Here is an 18648-nt window from a genome sequence, read left to right on the forward strand (position 1 = left end):
TTTACCTGATCTTTCTTCCTTTGAGAAGTCATCTGCATCAATACGAATCAGGCTGTCGCATAGCTTTCCCAGCATTTTTGTGTTATGTTCATCAACAAGGGCATTAGTAGCAAATATACTATTCAAAAAAAGTAGGGGATATTTGATTTTTAAGTGTTATTAAAGTCACCTAATGAAACTGACGAAGAAACAAATGACAAAATGAAATGAAGTTCACATTCATCGATTTATTCCAAATGATCGTTAGACTAAGTAAGGCACAGACTGACCATTATAAGGGTAAAATGATACCCGGGGTCAAACAGCAAAGTTACCACAGCATCACAACCAAGTCAGTAACGGGTAAATCCTCCTCTATTTGCCAAACAAGCATTGATCCGACGTGGCATACTCCTAATGAGACGTCTAAGGTCATTTTGGTCCAGATTGTCCCATTCCTGTTGCAACGCAGCAGCAAGTTCTTGGACATTGGCAGGACGTTGTTGACGTTGACGTAACCTCTGTCCAAGCATGTCCCAGACATGCTCGATGGGGGAGAGGTCGGGACTCAGTGCTGGCCAAGGTAATGTAGTGATGTTCTGTTGTTGGAGGTAACCTGTAACGATCCTGGCCCTGTGACATCTTGCGTTGTCATCCTGGAAGATGAAACGGCGGCCATGACGTCGTGCGAACGGCACAACATGGACTGCCAAGATGTTGTCCCGGTAGTACTGGCCTGTAACACGCCCTGCAACAACATGTAAAGCCGTTCTTCCAGCAACAGTGATGCCTCCCCACACCATAACAGAACCACCCCCAAATCGATCATGTCTGATGACGTTAACGTCTTGGAAGCGCTCGTTTCGACGACGCCACACCCTCCTACGTCTGTCCAAAAAATCAACAGTGAACCTTGACTCATCTGAAAACATCACATTGCTCCAGCGTCGATTATCCCAGTGTTGACGATCCCTACACCAACGACGTCTTGCCTGAATGTGATGATCTCACAAACAAGGGATCACGCGAGGACGTCGGGCGCGAAGGTGACCCCTATGCAGTCGATTCCGAATCGTCTGGCCACTCACTCTCACACCAGTGTCTGTTTGAAGACGAGCGCTGATCTGATTTGCTGTGATGACACGATTTCTCAAGGCCAAGGTACGGATAAATCGATCCTGGGCTTGAGTTGTCGCCCTTGGTCGACCTGAGCGTGGTCTGTCCTGTACAGATTGTGTATCACGGTATCTGGACCATAGCCTGCTTATGACAGACTGAGAAACATTCATCGTCCGCGCCACAACCGCCTGTGTTGTGCCGATCTGTAGCATGCCAAGGGCACGTAACCTTTCATTTTGGGTAAGCCGACGCATATCAAAATTTGTTTTCTGGTCACTAAAACAATTAAACTGATGTTTCCACCCTGGAATTCAATGCCACAATGACTGTAACATTCAAAGTCAGAGTCGTGCAAATCTTGGGTTGGACCCCCATGATGATCCCAAGCATCACCTGCATTCCATGCGGTAGCTATTGGTGCGTTTGGGCGTCACATGTAACTGGAAATGTTTCTTCTGTTAGGTTCTATAGTGACTTTTTTCGTAGTCATTTGCATATTTTAGTATTATGCCCCCAAAATCAAATGTCCCCTACTTTTTTTTGAATAGTATATATATGTAGAACATTTTCATCATAGTCTTCAATTTGTCGGCTTTTAAACAAACTAACATCTTTTGGACAGAGATTCACCCTTCTGCTTTTTTCTAATTCTATTCAAAGCTTGTGCAAAAGTCAAATCGTCTTTTTGTCTCATTATGTCTTGTAATTCAACAATTTTAAAATTATTCTGCCACAAATTGGTAAGGTCATCAGTATTTCTATACAGTGGTTTTGCTTTTACAGGTGGTAATTGATAGAAATCTCCTACAGCTATTATACAAACATTTCCAAAAGGTGTAAAGTCAGCACACTGTTTTATTTGTCGAAGCCTTCCATGGATATAACATAATAACTTTGGGCTAACCATAGAAATCTCATCAATAATAAGTATTTGTAAATGACCTAAATCAGCTCTCAAACTATTTATCTTGTCTAATCCTAGTCCAACATAGGGTATCTTTATATCAATTCTAATCTTTAAGGAATAATGAATGGTGCTACAGCCTAAATTCATTGCCGAGACTCCAGTTGGACATACAATAAGCACTGTCTGTTCATCTGGATTATCTGTTATTTGAGATAATAATCTATTAGCTTCATAGTATATACTCTTAATAACATAGCTTTTTCCAGTCCCAGCTCCTCCAGACAAAAATAACATAAATTGTTCTGGATTTTTCCTATGTATCTTGTTCAAACAAAATTCTCTTACTTTATAAAATACATCCATTTGTATTTTACTCAGTGATCTTAACATGGGTATAGCTTCTGTTCTACTTACAATAGTATTGTATGATTCCTTTTTGTCATTTTTGTTGTTTTTTCTGTTCCCTATCAAATTCGGTATTTTGAATTTCCTCACCATCATCGTGTATATCCTCATCTGGTATATCAAGACATTCAAGATTATCAACTTGATTTTCTATATCCAATGATGACCAAGCATCTTTTAAGTTTGATCCACATTTTTCAATTATGTCAGTAGCAGCGTCAATGTTTACTTTATCTTTTTCAAATGACTTACGATTACTATCAACAATATCTTTGACATCTTCAGTTTTTTTACATATTTTAACTGAACCAGATTTGTAAAATGCTTCATGCGTCTCAAACCCTATTGGTTTTAACTGTTTATCTATACGATGTGGTAAAAATAGTTGTAAACTACTTAGATAATATTTTTCTGGATCCTTTGATATTGAGAATCTGGCATACCGAATTACAGCTGGTTTAGATCTTGTTCGTTTAATGATATAGCCTAAAGTTTATATGCTGGATTTTTTTTCAGAATTTTCATTAATTCTTTCAGATTTGGACATAACTCGATATTCTGAGCAAAATGTAGCCAAACACATATTATTGAACTGTTCTGTCTTCGGTCGAGCTTTATATCTATCTATAATACTGGTCATAAACATATTTTCATCACTCAAAGCTCCTTCTTTTGATTTACTCTGTAGAATTTTTAAAGGTAATGTAAGTCTGACATTATTTTCCCCAGTTGTAATAAACTGAACCTTTCGAGATGATTCTCGTAATCTATAGGCGTTTTTGTGAGTCGATTAGATTAGGTTTTGATTTGCTAGTACGATTTGGTATGATTTCGATTTGATTAGCTATGGTCCACAAATGTGAAATTTGATAATTACGATTTGGTAAGATGGCTGCCATCACGGACACCGATCAGAAAAAAAAATTGTCTCTGCTAACATGACGAGGGGGGCGTGTGTTTCACGTGTAGTCCAAGTTACCTACAGATTACAGTGACACTGCTGGCACCCAGAGGGCCTAAAATTGCTTAGAGCCAGAGGTGATCTAACATTCTTGTGGACTATAAAGTTAACATTAAAGGAGCTAAATCGCTAACATTTGGGACCTAGAAATTGACAAAAGTGGGTCGCAATGCATATAATACTGTAATATGAATGTATATAAACTGATTTACATTCAATGGTTTCCGTTTTTACTCCAATTTCAAATCCGTTATGTTCGGCGAAATAAGCCAGCAGTCTCAAGCGAGTGCAAATTTCTAGCGCCACGTCTGGTTATTCCAGTTTACACATTGGTGCAATGTGTCTAGCCTCGTCCCTCGAGTCTCTTGATACAACTGGGGCTGAAGCGCATTATGGTACACGATTAGTGTACCAATGGTAAAATGTTTATTTTGTCTTAAATATTGGATATCAAAAGCCCATCTTTTCCCGTTACGATCGCAACATGAATGTTGATATAATTTGACAAATAAATCGTATTTTCAATGTTGAAGATTTTGGATGGTATTGAGTTAGAGATTTAGCTACTTTAAACACATCAAATGCGTTTTAAAAAAACATTTTTTATGGAGAAAAACAACAATAAGCATTAAAAATTACTTACGATGTCGAACATTCCGCCATTTTGAAAACGTCAAATCTAATCGCCTAAACACCTCCTGGGACGATTAGGTCGATTTGCCTAATCAGTTGAGTTAAATCGTCTCACAAATGTAACGATTAGCATAATCAACTTGGTTCACAAATGCGTATAATAGCTAATCGGTCTAATCTAATCGGTTCACAAAAACGCCTTTAAATTACATACTCTATAAGCACTTTCTTGTGCAGAAACTTCTCTACAATGTAGGTATGTACTTGATATTTTCTTTAAACTTTCTTTTGCTGTCAAATTTCCGTCTTTAGCCTCTTCTTGTGCATCTGATAAGACTAAGCCCATTTCACGTTCCGATTTCGATATATATGAAACTATATAAACTATACAAGAATAGGCATCAAATACATATTGTATATTCATGTTTGCATCCCAAGCTCGTAACAAATTTGGATTATAAGGATTTATCCATACGTCTTTCGGGTTTCGTTTTAATATAACATTATTTTTCTTTGATAACACCTCACATGCTTTCTGAAATAATTCCTGTGTCATACCAAAATCATTATATAATTCATCAATAGAACTATAATTTTTCTTTTTATCTGATAATGCTTTCCATAATGCTTCAAGAAGACTTTTTGCTGTGTTCCGAGTCATTTTATCATTGACACATATATTGTCTCCATTTTCATCTTCATTTTGTTCTGGAATGTTTGTATCATAATCATCTATTGAACGACATATGAAACTTTGTTTTGATGGTGGCCTAGGAAAATTAAATCTTCAAACCCTTTTTTTTTTCTTACAAGTTTTTGTATGTTTATAACTATGTCTTTGCACACTATTAACAATCTCATGTAAGTCTAGGTCATGATCTTTATCAGGCAATTCACATGATATATATTTATCTATAAAATGAACAACATCTTCATCATTATCTTCATCAATTTTAGGTGAATTCTCAATCCAAAATAAACAATGTGCATGAGGCGTTCCACGTGCTTGAAATTCTAGTCTATAGAAATAATCAATTACTTTACCGATTGGTTCAGCATCTGACATAATAACATGCTTTAGAAAATAGTGAAACCTATGGTCAAACATTCTAGCAGTAGTAATAGGATTACTTCTAAGTATTTCACATTTTTCAGCCCAATCTAAGTCACAAGCCTTTCTATTGTCGCCTTGCTGTTTCAAAATACATTCTATTACATCGCCACCTCGCATTTCGCTATACGAATAGGTAGAAAAAAAAGTTGGAATCCCGAGTTGTCTTAACATTGCAAATAATCCTTTCTGTGTACTCTGCCAATAAGGAGGCGTACCTCTAATAGGAGTCATAAATTTATAGCCCTCATCATTTCTGAAAATATTTTTCAATGGCTCTTTTGTTGTCAACATGTCTGATGTTATCTTATTTAAGTTATTTAAACCACTTTTTCCTTTTCGCAAGGCAATAGACACATTTGATACAATTTGACTTAATTCAGAAAGATACTGGGAATAAAATATGTAGTCTGTGTTTTGTGCAAATCTATTGTCAGCATTCATCAATCGACAATTTAAATATCGTGACAAAGTTATTCTCTCTTCATGGTTATCATGGTATGTAGCAGTGCCATTAGGAAAAAGTGTTGGAAAACATTTGGCTTCATTAGTTTCATCAGTTAATATTCTAACAGGACTATTACCTTCAGCAGGAGAAATAGAAAATATATACTATTCAAAAAAAAGTAGGGGATATTTGATTTTTAAGTGTTATTAAAGTCACCTAATGAAACTGACGAAGAAACAAATGACAAAATGAAATGAAGTTCACATTCATCGATTTATTCCAAATGATCGTTAGACTAAGTAAGGCACAGACTGACCATTATAAGGGTAAAATGATACCCGGGGTCAAACAGCAAAGTTACCACAGCATCACAACCAAGTCAGTAACGGGTAAATCCTCCTCTGTTTGCCAAACAAGCATTGATCCGACGTGACATACTCCTAATGAGACGTCTAAGGTCATTTTGGTCCAGATTGTCCCATTCCTGTTGCAACGCAGCAGCAAGTTCTTGGACATTGGCAGGACGTTGTTGACGTTGACGTAACCTCTGTCCAAGCATGTCCCAGACATGCTCGATGGGGGAGAGGTCGGGACTCAGTGCTGGCCAAGGTAATGTGGTGATGTTCTGTTGTTGGAGGTAACCTGTAACGATCCTGGCCCTGTGACATCTTGCGTTGTCATCCTGGAAGATGAAACGGCGGCCATGACGTCGTGCGAACGGCACAACATGGACTGCCAAGATGTTGTCCCGGTAGTACTGGCCTGTAACACGCCCTGCAACAACATGTAAAGCCGTTCTTCCAGCAACAGTGATGCCTCCCCACACCATAACAGAACCACCCCCAAATCGATCATGTCTGATGACGTTAACGTCTTGGAAGCGCTCGTTTCGACGACGCCACACCCTCCTACGTCTGTCCAAAAAATCAACAGTGAACCTTGACTCATCTGAAAACATCACATTGCTCCAGCGTCGATTATCCCAGTGTTGACGATCCCTACACCAACGACGTCTTGCCTGAATGTGATGATCTCTCAAACAAGGGATCACGCGAGTACGTCGGGCGCGAAGGTGACCCCTATGCAGTCGATTCCGAATCGTCTGGCCACTCACTCTCACACCAGTGTCTGTTTGAAGACGAGCGCTGATCTGATTTGCTGTGATGACACGATTTCTCAAGGCCAAGGTACGGATAAATCGATCCTGGGCTTGAGTTGTCGCCCTTGGTCGACCTGAGCGTGGTCTGTCCTGTACAGATTGTGTATCACGGTATCTGGACCATAGCCTGCTTATGACAGACTGAGAAACATTCATCGTCCGCGCCACAACCGCCTGTGTTGTGCCGATCTGTAGCATGCCAAGGGCACGTAACCTTTCATTTTGGGTAAGCCGACGCATATCAAAATTTGTTTTCTGGTCACTAAAACAATTAAACTGATGTTTCCACCCTGGAATTCAATGCCACAATGACTGTAACATTCAAAGTCAGAGTCGTGCAAATCTTGGGTTGGACCCCCATGATGATCCCAAGCATCACCTGCATTCCATGCGGTAGCTATTGGTGCGTTTGGGCGTCACATGTAACTGGAAATGTTTCTTCTGTTAGGTTCTATAGTGACTTTTTTTGTAGTCATTTGCATATTTTAGTATTATGCCCCCAAAATCAAATATCCCCTACTTTTTTTGAATAGTATACTATCAAAATGATTATCTAATGTTTCACTTACAATGTCAAGAGGTTGTAAACATGTAGCTAATTCTGGGCCATTTGATTTCTCTTCTTCAACATCTATGTCAGGTAAGTCACCTTGTTCATCTATCTCAGGTAAAGCATTGTCTTTTATATCTATGTCAGGTAACTCGTCTTTTTCATAATCTGAATGGTATGAAGCCAAGCCTTCTAAAACAGAGTTATTTCACTCTAACACCTCATCTATGTCTGAAATATCAACCCACCCATCATTAAATTCTATATCTGAATAATATTTATTATTATGTTAAGATAATGTAAAGCATCTTTCATTTTTTTCTTACTTATGTATTGATATTGATAATAACCTTTTTGGGTTTTACGCCTTTTAAGTTTTATCCTGATCAGCTGGGTGTCACTTTCAATTCTTGGCAAAATACTGGTTGTTTTGCTTATATTAGATGGTACACAAACTGTAGCTTCAGAAACCTTATGTTGTTTGAATTTTGATAAATTAATCATTTTCATGAAAGGAATATGTAGTGATACCAAGTGAGTTTCTAATGAATTCAGTGCTTTTAGCTCATCAACTAATTGACCAGGATCTAAATTATTAGTCATTGATTCTTGTGGCTTCTTTCCTGATTTAATTTTTCTGTCACATGTTACAACTTTCAGGATGAGCACATTCATTTTGGCATGTGTTTGAACAGTCATAAATATTTCTTAGATATACATTCACTTGCTATCTGTTTAACTTTGGCAGATTTATAAAGTTTTTCATTACAAGTTACTTGATTATTAGAGAGAGAGAAATGGGGTTTAACGTCCACTCGACACAAACTAGGTCATTTCGGGACTAACATATGGTTTAATTTTATTTACATAATTCGCTTGCGCGTAGGGGTCTTTAGCAGTGGGAGGAAACCGGATGACCCGGAGAAAACCCACGAGGTTGGACAGGCGACCCTACTCCTTGCCACGTACAACCGTGGATTCGAAACCACGCCAGTCGACTCAATGACAGACTTTATGATACAGCGCGCGCATGCTAACCATTCAGCCATCCAACCCCCCTACTTGATTATTAAATAACAATTATTAAATAACAATCTATGACACACACAACAGATATATTCTGGGCCATCTTTTTTTACCTTTTTGAAATCATTGATAACAATATCTATTTTACTCATTTCTATTTTTCTTTCCTTTCTTTGTTTTGTTTTTTGATAACATCTCTATGGTTTTTATCAGATCTATACTTAATTTGACTTCTGGAGTTAACATGAGACTGAAATTGTTTGTTTGTCTTATAATTGTATTTACTTTGTTCTTTTACGGTTGTATTAAATTCTTCATTTGTTTCATATTTATATTTACTTTGTTCTTTAACATATGACTTAAATTCTTCATTTGTTTCATATTTGCATTTACTTTGAGCTTTAACATGTACCTGAAATTCTGTATTTGTTTTGTATTTCTCACTACTAATAGATTTAAGGTGGTCTCGATACATACTATTAGATTTATATTTCATAATTCCATATTTCTTCAATTTCTCTCTGTAATCATTATTTAACCTATACCTTTCTTTGTTCTTCTTGATTAAATTATCTTTGAATATTTGACTGAATTTGTATTTATGATTCAATTTATCACAAATATTATCATATTCATTCTTTAATCTATAGTTCATATTCCTTCTTGACTTACAAATTTGCTTAAATTTATAATCTGTATTATATTTGTATTTAAATCGCCTTCTATTTGTTCTATTCCCTCTATACATTACACCTGATCTGACAGAATGTTCTTTTCTTATAAATGTCCAATATCTATCATATTCAGATTTCTGTTTGTCCATTATTTTGTCAGTATCAAGTTGTGTCATATATGTGTATTTCTTTCTAGAATTCCAATTGTTTCCCCTTCGCTTACGTTTTCTACACTTTTGTTTTGTAGAGACTTTTAATTCTGTTTCATCTGGTTTTATAGGGATGTCATTATCATGATCAATATCTTTATCAAAACTTTTACCTTGCGACTGTACATCATTATCATTACTTCTATTAGACGATGCAACATTCAGTACTACTTCATAGTGAACCTGATTGGCATGGTTAATATAAATTCCCTCAATACTATTTGACCCATTATCCAATATCTGTAATTTAGAAAATTTCAGCCACCTATTACTACTATAGGTATATATATCTACTTGTAATAAATCAGCACAAACATATATTTCAAGTTCTGTAGCCCATGACCCTAAATATCTCATTCTGGATCTTTTTAAATAGTCATCAACAGACAAAAAGCCAGCTCTAAGATATGGAGTAAAAATAGCTGCATTGTTTTTTAAATGATTAACAACAGCTAACCTGACAATTCTATGATTCACTTCTGTGCCAGATATTGCATATGATACTGATCTAAAATAACAATTACCATCTCCAGTTATACTTTTAATTTGTGATGGTTGATTGATTGGGCATCTATTTCGATTACTATAATTACTGTCAAGTCTATTTACAATATTAAGTTGTGTACATATTCTGATTTGCTCATCTAAACCCAATGTATGAAAGAAAAAATTGCTTGTTTCAACATGAGATAAAAATACATCACCACCTATTTCATTTAAGACTTTATCACTGCAAATTTCACTACTATTTTCATTAATTGATAATTCATCATGTTCATGTATGGCATCATTAATGACATTTATACCTGTTACTTCAAACCGTGTATTCATACCGATTTCCATTGATTTAGCTAAATTACAGCAGTGTGTATAAACATCTATAATACCTTTATATTCAATCAGCACTGATGTTCCATCTGTAGTTAATAGACCCACTGAATTTATGGAATGGCTATATAATACATTTCATTTCTTTTCATGATTACAAAAGTATTACCACCAAAAGTTATAAAGCATGACTCATATTGTAAAAGACATGTCTGCAAAGCTTCATACAATGTCATAGATATTTCATTATATTCAAAAGTACTGTCTCCAGTTCGCACCAGTCCTACTACAGAATCCAGCTGAATATCTATATTAAACAGTTTTTCAAACACAATAAGACTTCTAGGCAATTCAGATATCAAAATATACCTATTATGCATTGATGAAGAAGATTGCAAAAAACTATACAATTCATTACCAGCTATTAAAATCTTATCCAAGTCATTTGTATTCCAGATATGAACAGATTTAATACAAGAAAATAAAACAGCAACTAAAGAATTTCCAGTACATTGTGTGCCACTAAATACACCAAATCTTACATCTGCCTGATGAAAACTACCATAAACATATTTATAATTATTTACCTTGGACTTACTATTTCCTTCCTACCTGAAGTTTCATTACCTCATAGTCTGTAAACATTTTTCTGCTGTATTTTCACCATTGGTACCTGATAATTCTTTTGCTGTCATATCACTCTTAACTTTATTATTTTTTGCAAACGTCTTCAAATTCAAAATGGCTTTCGACTTTTTCTTTTGAGGCATAATTCAGATTTCCCAGTGAAAACTGGAGTTATTTCCCTTCAATTATACTTTTATGACAAGGGATTCTACTGCCTTCTGAATAAAAATAAAGATATTTCTTTTTTATTTGATTCTTTTCTATTTGTTTATTATATTTTTCTTGTTATTTGGTTTAATAGTTTTCTTCGAAAAATGACTTTCCTAATGTGACCAAGGGGAATTAACAAAAAAACATGTTGTCAATACAATAAGATTTAATTTTTAAATCTATTAATCATACAAAAAAAAGGGTGGAGGTAACAACCCTGAAAGTACAAAAAAAAACCAAACATTAATAAATTTGTTACATCATGAAGTTGACTTGATAAAAGAGATGGGGCTAACAACCGCTCAACATGATCTAGGCCATTCCAGGACACGCATTATAAATTCACCTGCACATAGGGGATCTTAACAATGGTACATTTGTAGGAACAAGAATGCCCTGATAAAACCCCCGAGGTTAGGCAGACGACCCCAATCCTGTCACATACATGTACAAGTGCATGATCCAAAGCATGCCACCCGAGTCATTGACAGAACATATGATCCAAGCTCATGCGTCAGACCATTCGGCCACCCAAAGCTCTTAATTTGTTAACAAATATTTACATAATCCAACAATGTGAAGGAGGGTTGACAAACATTAATTGCTGCAGATGCCTCATGTCCCTGTATAGAGTGCTTGAAAACCCTTTGACATTTACATGCACATAAAGTCAAAAACCTAACACCATTATACTATTAATAATTAATTGACTATTTCGGGATTCAAATAAATATTGAGAATTACACTCAACAAGTAACTATACGACATGCACACCGGTAACCTGCCTATTTAAGCCTGTATACTACAAATTCCAAACACATGGCTAATGATGAAACAGGAGTCATAGAAGAGTTGTCTCCCCTCAATCATAAAACGCATGGCTTTCAATTCATAACATGTCTTTACATATGACTTCAGGATAAATAAAATACCATCTAATATCACAATTAACCCTCATCAACAAACAACCTACATTATTTAGAATCTTGTATGACAGCAGAAAACAACAATTGTCATACAAACTATTACCAATTCTGCATAAATCAACAAATCTGACATAGGTCAAAGATCGTGAACAGCGCGGGACATGAGTTGAGTGCTTCTTTCAATAAATGAGAATATATTGACTTAATATTAAGTATTTGCACTACAAATATAAATCTACCTGTACAGGTCTTAGTTAATAGTATTAAAAGCGAATAAAATATACAAAATAAACATTGTTAAATCACCTCTGACTGGGCGTTCCAAAACTGTTGTTGCTACAAGTTTGATAATAAAATGGCGGACATGTGAAAGTGAGGCAACATGTGACATCCGACCGGTTCAAGCAAGACTATAATTTTGTGACTTGATCACTTGGTCACATTCTCCCCTGCTAAACATAGTAACGTCCCTGTTACATAAACAGGTAAAATGCAAATTGAAATCAGATCATAAATGTAAAAATACAGTTAACAATATGAAAAGGCTAAATAGTTCAAAGCTCTAAACGTTTTTACACAATCTAGTCTCATATGACAGATTTGGGTAAATGGTATGGATTTTGGTGAGTTCCAGCTGTAGATCTAGTACTCCTGCGCAGTTGTGTACATGTACCTGTATCATACAGGGTGTTTGGGGCACAGTTCCATTCACCGTCGACACTGAAGTCATTTTGACAATGGTCAAATGTCTCTTGTGCATTACTGTGAGAAGTAGAGGGATTAAGAGTTCTTTCATTAAGATTATCAGCTGCCCCGTCCACTATCACAACATATTCATCTTCTGATGACGAATCATAATACATGTCTTTAGAGACTTGGCTATTATTAGTATTAATCTTATCACTAATATCACAATTGTCTGATTTGAAACATTATCATGATTCTGCCTATTACACGTATCATCAATATCTATTTCACATCCAGACTGACAGGGCTTAATATTGACACGGTTCACTATTTTACACTCGGTTCCGTTAACCGGCTTAATACTGTATATATGCCTATCTGGATCAATGCGTTTCACAATAACATATTTTGTTGGGTCCCATGCATCCTGAATTTTATTACGACCAATTACTCGATTGCGCAAATAAACAAGGGTTCCTTATTCTAAACTATATACACACCGATTTTGTTTAGGTTCATTTCTCCTTTTTTATCTTCTGCTTCTCTCTGTAGACGCTCCCCTGCTTTTCTGTATGCCAATTTTAACTTTTGAATATGATTTTGGACATATTCACTTACTGGAACATAATCAGAAGTGCTATTGTTCTCTGTATTAAACAATAAATCGACAGGTAACCTTGGTGTCTACCATGCATAAGATGAAAAGGAGTAAACCCTGTGGTTGCATGAATTGTGGTATTATACATGAAAACTAATTCGGATAAGTGCTGTGGCCATCGTTTCTTATCATGAGGATCCAGTGATCGTAAAAGATCATGTAAAGTGCGGTTAAAGCGTTCACATTGCCCATTGCCTTGAGGGAAATAGGGTGTGGTTCTGCTTTTCTTGATTTTGTAGATTCTACAAAGTTCAGCTATCAAATTCCCTTCGAAATTCCGACCTTGATCAGAGTGTAATCTTTCAGGTATCTATATTTCTGAAACCATTCGCGAACTAGAACGTAAGCAGTTGTGACAGCTGTTTGATTGCGCGTTGGGACTGCTACAGTGAATTTCGAAAACACATCGGTCATGACAAGTACATTTTCACGCCAATCGCTTGCCGTATCTATCAGAGTGTAGTCTATGGCAACTATTTCATTCGGACGAGAAGCTAATAAGTGACCCATGGGAACTTTAACACGAGGATTTGGCATTTTTGACAAAACACATCGTTCACAGTTTCTACAGTAATCAATGACATCACTGAATAAACCAGTCCAATAAAACCTTGATCTTATCAGATTAGTAGTACGTTCCACTCCCTGGTGTCCAGCTTGATTATCAAGATACGATATCACTTTAACTTGTAGGCACTTAGGTACAACCAATTGTTTCAATTGTCCATGTTGAGGATCTAGAACTTGTCTGTAAAGAATACCGTTCTCAATCAAAAATCTATCTCTCTGACGAAGCATGTCAGTTACCATTTTTTATTCATTTCTTCTTTCTTGACGAGTTGGTTTTCTGTTATTTACTAAATAATGTAGAACCCTTTTAATGATATAGTCTTCTTGCTGAAGTTTTTCAATGTCCTTAGTTTCATATTGTACAAGGGTTTCACACAATACACTACCCAGTAGAATCTCGATTGAGCAAGTTTGAAAAAAATCATTGGCGGCTTTTCTGAGAAACATGGGTTTAAACTTGATCGAAATCGTAAATAACCTTACTTTTCAAAGACCCATAAATGTTTTAGTTGGCAATAAAATCTTGTTGCTATAGCACCATCTCGTAGATAATTCACGTGGTTATCATACGACATAATACTTTAAGTACTCGGTAAACAACCAATTGATACATCGCATTTGGCGCACAGGCACCCATTTTTCAGAATTTTGTCAAATTTTGAATACCTTTCTTGACCACTTTCGGTGATTAGAGGATTTTCATTTATAGTTCATGGACTGGTTTGGTCCGTCGACTTCATGGTCCCGACGTTTCAGAAATAGGTGTTCGTATCTTTCTAACCAGGGTAATTGTATAACTGTTAAATTAAACAACGGATAACTCCTAACTCTTAAAATGATTTATATAATTAGTAAATAATTATTATTATCTAATGATTGTTGTTTTGTAACAGATATAGTGTAACCAATATATACATTGTACTTTTATAATCAATATGATACTGTGTATTAGTCGTGTTTATGTTCTTATGATTTGAATTTCTTCATGCAATATTTGTAAATCGCCAGTAGGAATAAATGTCTCTTATATAGATACACTATGCTGGCTGGAATTTGCACGGTAGGCTAGCCTTTGGGATTGCGCTGTATCATACAGTCTGTCATTGAGTCAACTGGTGGGGTTTCGATTATCCGGTTGTACGTGACAAGTAGGGTCGCCTGTCCAACCTCGTGGGTTTTCTCCGGGTCCTTCGTTTTCCTCCCACTACTACAGACCCCTACGCGCATATATATATCAATTACTTTCTCTATAGAAGGAGTTCCCCAAAATATATTAGATTGCCTTTTTGACAAAAAGACCTCTAAACATGCTCGTACAGCGGCGCTAGTCTTCTTTTATATAGAATTCGAACCGACAAGGGATCTTTTACGGTCACACCAATATGTACACGGGACTTCGGAATCGCGTTCATGTCAGCTACTCAAAAATGTAACTGGTTCAAAAATTGATTGAATATTCAATGAAATATCGCCAATTTTCTGGTTTCGTGCACGTTAAAGATTTGACGTCACTAATAAAAATTTAATATTAATTACAGATAGAGTCCATGCTCAAACAACGTCATGCCTTTCATCATAGGTGCGGGGATCACGGTGGCTAAGTGGGTTAGACGCTTGCTCGCTAGCCTGGAGGTCGGGTGTTCGATCCCTGCATTGGCCGAGAAAGTTCATCCAGATTTTCCGGCGTGGTTTCCCCTTGTCAGTGATGCAGGACGGAGGGCTTGACAAGAAAAGCTGTCTAGTCCTTCGGATGATACGAAAAACCGAGGTCCCGTGTATACATTGGAATGCACGTAAAAGATCCCTTGGCAGTTGGAATTCGATATAAGAGTAGGCGATAGTGCCGCTGCCCGGGCAAAATTTCTCTCATAGCACACTGTATGGCGTATGCCCGTCTTCATTAGCCCAGCATGGGAGCAGAACAGTAGGACGTTAAACCCCATTTCATTTCATTTCATCATAGGTGCAATATTCGATACTACCGTACGATACTACTTTCTTATAAACAGCGCGAGCCGTCGACTTTTCAAAGTCACATAACTTTTTCAATTTTTGATAGAAACATGCCGCTTTAGTACCATCCGATAGACAATTCAATTGGCTATTAAACGATATAAAACTTTAACTAATCGACACGAACACAATTGATACATCGTATTTTCCGCACAGCCACCTATTTTTCTCAATCGACAAGAACACAATTGATGAATCGGATTTTCCGCACAGGCACCCATTTTTCACAATTTTGTCAAAGTTTGGATACCTTTCTTGACTACTTCCGGTGATTAGAGGATTTTCATTTATAGTTCATGGACTGGTTTGGTCCTTCGACTTCATATTCCTGCAGTTTTAGAAAAATCTTTGGAGCCGTTTTAAAAAAATAAGAACTCTACGATTTGACCAAAATGCGAAAAAAAGTGAAAAATCAAAGTTAACATTTCAGAACAAAACTTATATTGTTGGAATCGGATTGATGTCAGCTATCAAAAAATATAACTGAAATTTCAAAATTCCCAAAAATAAAATTTTTAGAAAATTTTGAAAATTTTCCATTTTTCACCCCAAAAATGGTAGCGACAAAGTTTCTAATTTCTACAGTTTTGAACTGCTATTTGCTCAAAAATGTCTCCAGCTATCCAAAAATGTAAATATCTGAAGAATCCATTGAGAATTAAGAGAATAATGGCCGATTTTCAATTTTCGTGCACGTTAAAGATTTGACGCATTTCCGCTATGCGCACAAATTTCTAATTAGCTTTAAGCAGTAGCTGCACACCACTTTTCCGGCAGAAAATCAAAATTTCAAACCTCTATCTCTTATAGTTGCTGAGATCTAGCTTCCCCCAATAAAAAAAATAATAACTGGACTTGCTTGCAAGACTGAAGGCTTTCACCGTGCCAAGGCGTCACACGATCGCCAGATGCATGACAAAAGACTTTCCTCACCACTCCCCCCCTCCCCCCATCAATTCACATCATGATAATCCTAGATCGGTAGAATCGAAGAGACGCCGCCAATCCAAATATGTAAGCGAAAACTTAAAATTCCAAGAAATAACAATTTTAGTAAATTTTCAAATTTTGAAGAAAAAATGAGAACGACATGGTATTTCAATTCGGCCGTTATCGCATCCGCAATATCCCAAGCTGTACAAAAATATAGCTTTTTCGAAAATCGGTTGGAATTCACATAATTAGGGCCGGTTTTCAATTTTCGTGCACGTTAAAGATTTACACAACTTACGGTCTGTCCACAACTTTCGCAATAGTTATAAGTAATAATTGTTAAAAACAAGGGAAAAATCAATATTCAGAACACTATCTGTTAGTTTCAGAGATCTACACGAATTGTAAATGGAATAAAAAAAACAACAAAAAACAGTTTTCCGAATGGGACAAAAACAGTCTTTTAGTCTCAGATAACAAATAAAAACCGAAATCATAATAATCAACCTCAACTTTCCTTTATACTAAGAAAGGGGCGACTTTCTTATAAATAGCTGCAGCAGGGAGCTTTATTTTAAATGGTATAAGGAGATGACGTCATGTACACAAAAAAACTGGGATATTAATTTCAGGAGCAACTGTTTTTACTGATATTCAATATTTTCACTCTAGAAACACCAGTGCCAGATATTGGTTAACAGTAGAACACCCTTAGTTCAAATATTGCCACTTAGAAAAATAGCTCTCCATATTATACGTATGCAGAACGTTCCGATTATGACCCTATCGGACTTTTGTCGATATACAGTGCCATTTGTTTGGCCACTCTTGATACTTTTGACCGTTGTACGGTGGTTTCATACCGGGGGGGGGGGGGGGGAAAGGGGAGGGTTAACACGCGCGCGCTGTATCATAAAGTCTGTCATTGAGTCGACTGGCGTGGTTTCGAATCCCCGGTTGTACCTGACAAGGAGTAGGGTCGCCTGTCCAACCTCGTGGGTTTTCTCCGGGTCCTCCGCATTCCTCCCACCAACAAAGACCCCTAAGCGGAAGGGAATTATTGAAATAAAATTAAACCATATGTTAGTCTCGAAATGATCTAGTTTATGTCAAGTGGACGTTAAACCCCATTTCTCTCTATCTCTCTCTCTCTCTAATTCTTCATACCTTTCTAACCAGGGTGGGGGGGGGGGTTGAATGGCTGAGTGGTTAGCGTGAGCGTGCTGTATCATAAAGTCTGTCATTGAGTCGACTGGCGTGGTTTCGAATCCCCGGTTGTACGTGACAAGGAGTAAGGTCGCCTGTCCAACCTCGTGGGTTTTCTCCGTGTCCTCCGGTTTCCTCCCACTGCTAAAGACCCCTACGCAGAAGCGAATTATAAAAATAAAATTAAACCATATGTTAGTCCCGAAATGACCTAGTTTGTGTCGAGTGGACGTTAAACCCCATTTCTCTCTCTCTGTCTCTAATCAGGATAATTATATAACTGTTAAATTAAACAATGGATAACTCCTACCTCCTAAATGATTTATATAATTAGTAAATAATTATTATTATCTAATGATTGTTGTTTTGTGACATATATAGAAAAATAGCTCTCCATATTATACGTATGCAGAACGTTCCGATTATGACCCTATCGGACTTTTGTCGATATACAGTGCCATTTGTTTGGCCACTCTTGATACTTTTGACCGTTGTACGATGGTTTCATAACGGGGGGGGGGGAGTGTGGGGGGGGGGGGGTAACACGCGTGCCCGCTGTATCATAAAGTCTGTCATTGAGTCGACTGGCGTGGTTTCGAATCCCCGGTTGTACGTGACAAGGAGTAGGGTCGCCTGTCCAACCTCGTGGGTTTGTTTCCTCCCACCAACAAAGACCCCTACGCGCAAGGGAATTATTGAAATAAAATTAAACTATATGTTAGTCTCGAAATGATTTAGTTTATGTCAAGTGGACGTTAAACCCCATTTCTCTCTCTCTAATTCTTCATACCTTTCTAACCAGGGTGGGG

The 18648-nt window shown here is 36.8% G+C and overlaps 1 protein-coding gene across 1 annotated transcript; it reads right to left on the minus strand.

Annotated features, from left to right (window-relative positions):
• Positions 1-8452: 8452 nt before the first annotated feature.
• On the minus strand, positions 8453-10733 carry LOC126820662 (uncharacterized). Its single transcript, XM_056100980.1, has one exon. The coding sequence runs from the start codon at positions 10022-10024 to the stop codon at positions 8453-8455; it is 1572 nt and encodes a 523-aa protein (XP_055956955.1). The 5' UTR covers positions 10025-10733.
• Positions 10734-18648: the final 7915 nt, after the last annotated feature.

This window comes from Patella vulgata, chromosome 5 (assembly GCF_932274485.2).
Source record: "Patella vulgata chromosome 5, xgPatVulg1.2, whole genome shotgun sequence".
Taxonomy (NCBI): Eukaryota; Metazoa; Mollusca; class Gastropoda; family Patellidae; genus Patella; species Patella vulgata.

Bases quoted from the DNA above. Each gene is read 5' to 3' on its own strand.
- LOC126820662 (XM_056100980.1), bottom strand. From the start codon at position 10,024: ATGGAAATCGGTATGAATACACGGTTTGAAGTAACAGGTATAAATGTC.